The 8,836-nt window shown below is 35.4% G+C and overlaps 1 protein-coding gene across 1 annotated transcript; it reads left to right on the top strand.

Moving 5' to 3' along the window:
• Positions 1–4,449: 4,449 nt before the first annotated feature.
• On the top strand, positions 4,450–6,867 carry LOC110035725 (pentatricopeptide repeat-containing protein At4g01570). Its single transcript, XM_020740007.1, has one exon. It carries the CDS (start codon positions 4,456–4,458, stop codon positions 6,865–6,867), a length of 2,412 nt encoding a protein of 803 aa, XP_020595666.1. The 5' UTR covers positions 4,450–4,455.
• The last annotated feature ends 1,969 nt before the right edge of the window (positions 6,868–8,836 follow it).

Raw genomic sequence — 8,836 nt, 5'->3', positions numbered from 1 at the left:
TCTGACATTGTTGCAAGGTTGAAAGTTAAGGTTGCATCAAATTAAGATTAAAAATCTAAAAAAATTTATCATGGTTAGTCATTCGTACTTTATGAAACTAACGTAAAATTAGAGGATGAAATTTGAAATAAATTAATGAAACTTTTTTTAGGCCGCTATTCTCAATGTGTTCATAATTTAACAAAACAACATTTAACACCATAATTTTGGTCCAAGTGTGAATCTTACAATTTTGAAAATATTTGGGATAGCATATATATTATATCAAAATTTAGTGTTAGTTTTTGCATAGTAGGACGAGCTATTGAATATATTTCATCTTCACTAATCATCTTGAACTTGATAGATATTCTGTCATAATATGTCAAGTTAATTGATGCAATGTATTTATAAAATTTGAATGAGCTAGATCAACTTTAAGTCCATAAAATTTGAGGAGAAAATTTAAATAACAATAAATCAGCAAAAAATAAAATTTCGGTACTTTTAAAATCCTTCAACAAACATTCATAAGTTTCACTATTAAATGAAAATAAAGCCAATCGTGTGATTAGAGCAACTGAATATAGGGATTTTTTTGCTTTGACTTATGATAAAGGCCTGGATTAGATACCTAGATAGAAGTTCATAAACTTGAAGTACAAGCTCATATAATTCTAGTGAAGCAAGTTTCTCGATATATGCATTTAGAAATTGATCAATAAGTGATAGTTTAGGTTAAAAAATAATTAAAGATTGTTTTATTTGAGAAGAAAATACCTATATTTGTTATCTAGTATAGTTTAAATTAAAAAAAAATGAATAAATTCACATATGTCTCAATTTTAGATATTTGAATGAGGTGTCTTTTAAAGATGTGTTCCCATTACCTATACCATAGTTGATGGTCAATGTAGACTCTTTCTATAAAGTTTTCTCATTCATGGATTAGTCATCCAAATTTTAATTAACTAAAATAGTGTTTGAGAATGAGACATAATTCTTTGTTATAAGGTCATATCATTGGGCCGTAAGAATGTTGGTGTTACATATCAACATGACATTGCTAAATTTTTTGGAAAAATACATCTATAACTAGATATAGTGTTATGTTAATGACCTGGTCATCAAGAGAAAAAAATGAAAAAGGCCACCTAAGAAAAATATTATGTTTTATTAGGAAACCAATTATTAAATAACACTAAAAAATATAAGATAATATTTGATGACACCTCTAGTATTGGTAGTCATTGTCCCAGGAAGACCTTTAATCCATTAAAATATGATGTTAATAAAATCTCTTAGTGCTTTATTAGATCAAGTTAATGTTGATGGAAAAGAGAATGTATTATATTACGTAATTCATCATCTTATTTTCATTATTTTAATGTTCTTACAATTGAATAGCATTATTTGGCCTTAATTTTTATGGTGCCAAAATTAAAACATTATAAGGTCTATCAAACGTTCAATTTAATCTCCCAATTTAATTCATTGTAGTATTTAATGATTAATCAACTACTCTTTAGATGCATGGTTCTTACTACAATTTGATATAATGTTGGTTCCTTTATGTCATATGAAAGATAAGACTTTGGTTGGCTTTCTAACAGCACACCTGCTTCATGTCGACTCACTTTTGAGTGATGAAATTCTTGATAAGTAAGTCATGAATTTAGAGGAACAAATTGATCACTATTGGGAGATGTATTTTAATGGTACAATGTCTTCTCAAAGATGCAACAAACCACATCTTACTCTCTCGGGCAAGATAGCTATTAGGTTAATATTATTAACACCTAATCATGGGATGATGCAATCCTCTGACCATTCACTGAAGTCATGTACTAATAACAAAGTTGATTATGAAATTTTATTTACCATTTTAGAATTCATTATTCTAGTGCATATTAAAAAGATTAAGATATTTAGATATTTTTAACAGTTGTTCACTTAAGTTGAAAGAACCTTTAAAGTTCTTAAAACCTAAACTTCAGCAATAATATCAGTGTACTATGAAATTACTCAAACAAATCCCTAAGGTGACTTTAAATGATTATTTGAGGCTTTCAACAAAATTCTTATCCAAATCATAAGGAAAACACTCAATGAGTATAACTGATAGTGGAATGAGAAGTTATTTAAAGCCTTGTGAGCCTATAGACCACTTATACGACCCTAAATCAATCCACACCCTTCGCCTTAGTGTACAGGTCATAAGTTAATTTCCCCTTAAAGGTAGAGCTTCCCTTTCTAAGGATTCTAGTTAAAAGCAAATATCGTGTGAATAGAATGCACAAATTTGCATGTAAGAACTTGAAAATCTTGAAGAAAAATGTCTACTGACTCAAAAAAACCTTGAGTTATACTAAGTCAAGGACTGTTCATGCTCATAATAAATTGGTTCACCTTAAAATTTTTTCAGTGGGATACTTAGTTTTAGTTATTATAAGATAAAATTCAGCTCATAAAAGAATGGTCGACAAGTTTGAACCAACAAGAGAGGGTCTTTTTGTGATACAGAAAATTTATCATGGAAGATCTTCTCAATTAATTGATTGCAAAGGGGTGTGTCCCATGGTACCTGTCATTGGGTGTTATTTAAAGTACTACACACGACTATATTCAAAATTACATTTTATAATTACAAATTTATTTTCTTAAACCCATGTTTTAACTTCTATAGATTCTTCTCCACAAATATATGAACAAATAAATTTACATAACAAATCTCAAATCTAAAGTTTCATCATCCCATAGTTTATTTTTATACTTAAAATGAAAAATTTCCAAACCTAAAACTAACCTATCATTCTATAATATAATCTTTAAAATTATTTCTTTAATCCAATATTAGTTAAAGTTATGGATTCATTCTATAACTCATTGCATAAAATTAATAAAGAGTCTTAAAAATAAAAATTAAAATAAATCATGAATATAAATTGATGATAAAATTAATGCTTGCAATTTGATTACAAAAGATGTCATTTGGGAAGTTAATATTCTCCTTTGGAAACAATGTCAATCTAGCTTTAGATCCAACATACCTAACCAATAGATTTGGAATGGGTTTTGAGACTCTAAAGATGACCGGTTATGATCTTGTGCTGAAAGTATGGGACCACAAGGCAATTGTCAGCATGAAACTAATACTACAGGTCACACTTCCTTCTAAGACTGCAATTTCTTTCTTAAAGAGAAGATCTAAGGATATTCTTTTGTCGGACTGGATCTCCCATTTTGCTGCCATAGCAGGCATTATTGAGGCTACAGAGTATGCTTATGCAATTGTAGAGCCATTCAGTGTCTCAAATTTCTAGATTGTGTCCATATCTTCAAGACTGGTCTACCTACCAAAATATACATTTCAAAGAGGCTCTAAACTAGTGAATGAATTTCAACTAATATTCAAATTAGGTTTTGCACTAATTATTATGGGATTTTTAGTAGTTTGAATTTTATTTAAATTAGATTTGATTATGGTTCAAACAATATTAGAATATTTTTATATTATTGATCAAACATGGCTCTAACTTATTTCTTCAATCTCTATATGATTCTACTTTGGCTGGTATTAAATTGGCCTCAGGTCTTTTGCTCAAACTTAATAGAAGATGTATGAAATATCTAAAGAAACAATTTTGATCATATGCCTATATTATTAGTCAATATTAAAAAAAAAGGCATTTATGTACATATCACCAAATACTTAAATTTTACTTTGGGGCAATTACATACAGTGCACCAGAATCTTGCTATTTGCATATCAAATACCATCTTTCATTCATTTTTCAAATTCTAAATCAAATATCAAAGTTCATGGGAAAACCCCAACCTATTTTTTGTTTATCAAATTCTCGATCGTTTTGTCAATGCATGCGTAAATACATGAGTTCGTTAGTTCAAATAAAAATCACTTGGGTGATTAATTTATAGCTACCAATACTTCGGGTGGTCCATGTAATTTTTCATTTCATTTTCATACCTTTAGACCGCCCAAATCATTCATATCACATATAAATTCTAGTATTTTAACCTTTAAAAGGTAAAAAACATGTCTTTCATGCATAGACAAGGTGATATATACCTAAACATTATAGTTTGTGTTGGATATGTAAATAGATAAGAAGAAAGTGGTATGTATGCAAATCTTCTTTAAATAATTTATGGTTTTAAGTCTCTGATTAAACTATGAACTATATCATTGAGCTTTTCGCATCATGCTAGTATAAAAATCTAAGACAAAGAATGAGCACATCAGCAATGCCTACGAGATCAATTAAGGTTTTGGCGTACCCAGAAATGTGCTTCGAGCTGAATATTATTCAAAAAATATTATACGCATATTATGAACATTTTTGCTTAAGACACTGTCGCACATATATAAATAATAAAAATATTTGATAAGATTACGACACAATCAAATTTCAATGATTTATGGTGTGATTTCAATGAATTAGGCGGTCTCTGGTCATGGAAAAAATATTACATGGAACACGATCCTTCTCATACTACTCCATTCCCCGATCCGCTCCGCTCAGCACCCAAACTGCCACCGCCCCATCCTCCGCCCTCGCCGACTTCCTCATTTCCGCCGCCCTTTACCAATCTCTCCCCACCTCGCATTCCATCTCTAGCGATCGCCGCACCATCGACTTCTCTTCCCTTCCTTCCCCCATCCCCGACTCCGCCGTTCTCCGCCTCTTCCGCCTCCCCTCCCTCTCCCCCGATACCAAGCTCTCTCTTTTCCGCCTCCTCTCATCCCTCCCCTCCTTCTCCCCCTCCTCTTCCTCTCTCTCAGCGCTCCTCCTCTCTCTTTCCCGCGCTGGCCGCCTTTCCGACCTCTCCACTCTCCTTCGCTTTGCCCTCTCCTCCTCCGCCGTCGATCCCACCACCTTTTCTTCTGTCCTCTCGACATTCATCCGAGCGGAACACTATGACCTCGCCATTGCCGCCCTCGATGACTCCGTCACCCTCCTCGACGCTTCCACCGCCGCGAAGGTCCTCACCCCACGAACATACTGTACCATCATTCTCGCTCTTCTCAAAAAATCTCAGCTTGATCTCGCCCTTCCCATGTTCCAGAAGCTTGTGGCCTCCTCCGCCGAGCTCGACCCGCGCGCCTGTAATGAGCTCCTAGTCGCGCTTCGCAAGACCGACATGCGGGACGATTTCTGCAATGTATTTGACGAATTGTCGAAGAGAGGTTATCCCTTTGACACGTGGGGTTACAACATTTGCATCCATTGTTTTGGCGAGTGGAGGCAATTGGGATCTGCTTTGAAGCTTTTTAAAGAAATGAAATCGAAGGGACTAGAACCAGACCTCTGCACTTATAATAGTGTTGTCGGCGCTCTTTGTGCTGGAGGTAAGGTTGTTGATGCGTTGGCTGCTTATGAGGAGTTGAAGGAGTCCGGCCATGAACCGGATCGTTTTACTTATCAAAATTTGATCTTGGGCTGCTGCAAATCCTATCGTGTTGATGAGGCCTTGCGGGTTTTCACTGAAATGGAGCAGATAGGCATAAAGGCTGATACTTTGGCCTACAATACTTTGCTTGATGGTCTCATGAAAGTTAGGAAATGGACTGAAGCCAGCCATCTGTTTGAGAAAATGGTTGCTGATGGGGTCAGAGCTTCACGCTACTCTCTCAACATAATGATCGATGGTTTTTTTAAAAATGACCGTCCTGCTGCTGCTTTTGCACTCTTCTCTGAATTGAAGAAGAGGGGACAGTTTGTTGATGCCATTTCTTATAGTATTGTTATTTCTCGTCTGTGCAAGGTGGGCCGGGTATCTGAAGCTCTTGACTTGGTTAAGGAGATGGAGGAGAGAGGATTTTCTGTTGATTTGGTGACAATAACATCTCTTCTGATGGGACTCCATAAGGATGGAAGATGGGATTCAGCAGAGAAGTTAATGAAACACGTGAGAGATACCGTTCTGTTGCCTAGTGTTCTCAGCTGGAAAGAGAACATGGAAACTTCACTTAGAGCTCCTCAGGACAAGGAGAAGGATTTTACTCCCCTCTTCCCTTGTGTTGGTAGTCTTAGCGATGTAATAGGTTTGATTGATCATGCTTCAGAAAATGGCTCTACAGAGCCCGTTTCTAGTAGCTCTTATGAAGATGAATGGTCTTCTTCTCCCTACCTGGTTAAACTTGCTGAAAATTTCAAGACATTTGATGGATCTAAATTCTTTATACCAAGTAGAGGACAGAGGATTCAGGTGAATGGAATCAAATCATTCGATATGGATATGATGAACACTTACTTGTCAATTTTTTTGTCTAATGGTAAGCTGAGCATGGCTTGCAAATTGTTTGAAATATTCAGATCTTTGGGAACTGAACCTGTGGGATACACATATAACTCTTTATTGAGCTCATTTGTTAAGAAGGGTTATTTAAAAGATGCATGGGGCATAGTGCAAGATATGAGGGACAAGAAATGCCCAGCTGATATTGCCACTTTTAACTTGATAATACAAGGTTTGAGCAAGATGGGAAAGGGTGATCTTGCTACCAGCATTCTTGATTGGTTTGTAAAAAATGGGGGCTATCTTGACATTGTATTGTATAATACTATGATTCACGCACTAGGAAAGGCTGGTAGTGTGGATGAGGCTAATAAGCTGTTCAAGAAAATGATAGAGATTGGAATTAACCCAGATGTAGTTACTTTCAATACAGTCATTGAAGTCAATTCTAAAGCTGGGAGAGTCAAAGAAGCACACAAGTTTTTGAGGAAGATGCTGGCTGCAGGGTGCATGCCAAATCATGTTACTGACACAATTCTTGATTTCCTTGAGAGGGAGATTGAGAAAACAAGGCTCCATAGGGCAACCATTAGGCGCAATAAGGACTTTAATCCTGATATTATTTAGTGATTTTCTATGATATTGGATCCATTTAAGATCGCTACAATTTTTTGTGCAAGAGTTTGTAAAACTATTGTTGTAAAGTTTTTTTTTTAATGCTATTCTTAATATTTTAAATGTTTTCTTAGTTTAATAAGCAAGAAAATAACTTTCTTATAGCTATCATGTTCAAGTTGTTTTGTGTGGGGCGTGATTGGCAAGGAGAAGCACCTACGAACAGTGCGACGGCCAACCAAGCGCCCAGGCAGCGCCCCTATGCTTGGCAACGGACAACCCAACACCAAAGCAGGCACCCCAGCTCCCAGTAAAATATTCCCAGGCAGAAGCCTCATGTAGCATTCCAAAATAGAACATCTAGAAATTTGGAGTTCAAGGGTGGTACCCAGGCACTTGCATAGATTTATGCAGTTCGAGATTTTAATTTTATGTTTCTTTGTTGTGGGAGGTGCGGGCGAAGTGGTGTTAGATTTGTGTGAATTTTCTTGTGCAAAAGATGAAGAAGACTAGCGTTTGTGAGTTCCAAGATAGTAGAGAGGCTTGAGTCTGGTGTAATTTGTGCAATTTATCCTCATTTCATAGTGAAGTTTTTGGTGTGGCGTGACTTCATGCTTTTCGTTATCGGGTTTTCCAAGTTAAATCTTAGTGTTATTTACATTTTCTGTGTAATATTAATTTCTATATTTACTTTGTTTTGAATCTCTCGAATCAATTTTCTTAGTTTCATCACAAGAATTGATTTTAGAGAGATTTTTTTTAATATATTTTATTCGAGTGGGAGCAATGACCGACAAAGCAAGCTATAAGTTGATGAAGTTCAATGGTATGGACTTCGCGGTCTGGAAAATACAAATTGAAGATGAAATATATCAAAAGAAACTGTATTTACCATCGGAGGGAATCACCAAAAAACTTGAATCAATGACTCGGAAGAATGAAATCTGCTTGATCAAACAATACAGTCTCTCGCTTTCCTCATCTGATGCATTCAACTTTCTGAATGAGAAAATTACGCTAGATCCATTGGCAGCACTGACAAGGATGTATTAGAAGTCCTCAATTTCAAATAAAGTTCTTTTGATGAAGAGATTGTTCAATACGAAATGATGAATGGTAGTTCGTTGGCTTGACATGTGAGTAATTTCAACAATGTGAAAATTTAGTTGAGTTATGTGGAAATCAAGTTCCTATGACGAGGTTACTGACCAAAGGAAAATATGTTGAGATTTTCATACCTATTTTATACTGTTTTTTATGATATTGCACTTTAAAGAAATGTATTTTTGATGTTTTGTTGCAGGAATAAAGAATTAGGGTCATTGGAGCAAAAAGATGAAAAAAGGAGCGAATTTGGAGCGAAAAGGTCCAAAATGTGAAGATTTGAACTAGGGCGCCGACGACGGACTTTTCCGAGACTCCAGATTTAATTCACTTAGAAGGCCCGCTAACGACGCCCTTGAGGCCGCCAACGGCGAGCTCGGCAGTTATGTCCAACAATGCATTGGATGAGGACGAATTTTAAAGGGGTTATTAGGCAATTCTTGAGAAAACTCATCCACAACTTTAAAAGAAATTTTTGGCCGAAAATAGAGGAGGTTCTGGATGTTAGAAATGTCCTGGAGGTTAGAGAGGTTCCATTAGTGTATAGATAATTTGCTAGAGTGTCAAAATTGTGAGGAATTCTTCGAGAGATTGTAAGAGTGGAGGGAAAGTGAGAGATTTTTTCTTCCTTGCCGCTTTGAAGAGGAATTCTGTGTGCTGTAAAGAAAGGAAGAGATTCAAAGGAACTTCGAGGAGTTTGCTTGGGGAGAAATTAGAGATAAGTTTATTTACTTGTTGTAGTTTGTATGGCTTTGCTTTTATATATGAATTCCGAGTTTTGTTTTGTTTTCCCCATGAGATCTGAGTAGTTTTCTCCGTCTTTCTCCTTGTCTTGAGATTTGTGAAATGGTGATTTGAATTGGTGAAGTCATGAAAA

The sequence above is a fragment of the Phalaenopsis equestris genome, unplaced genomic scaffold (assembly GCF_001263595.1).
Source record: "Phalaenopsis equestris unplaced genomic scaffold, ASM126359v1 Scaffold199423, whole genome shotgun sequence".
NCBI lineage: Eukaryota > Viridiplantae > Streptophyta > Magnoliopsida > Asparagales > Orchidaceae > Phalaenopsis > Phalaenopsis equestris.
Note: the sequence above shows the minus strand (reverse complement) of the source record. Positions and strands in the feature narration are given on the sequence as shown.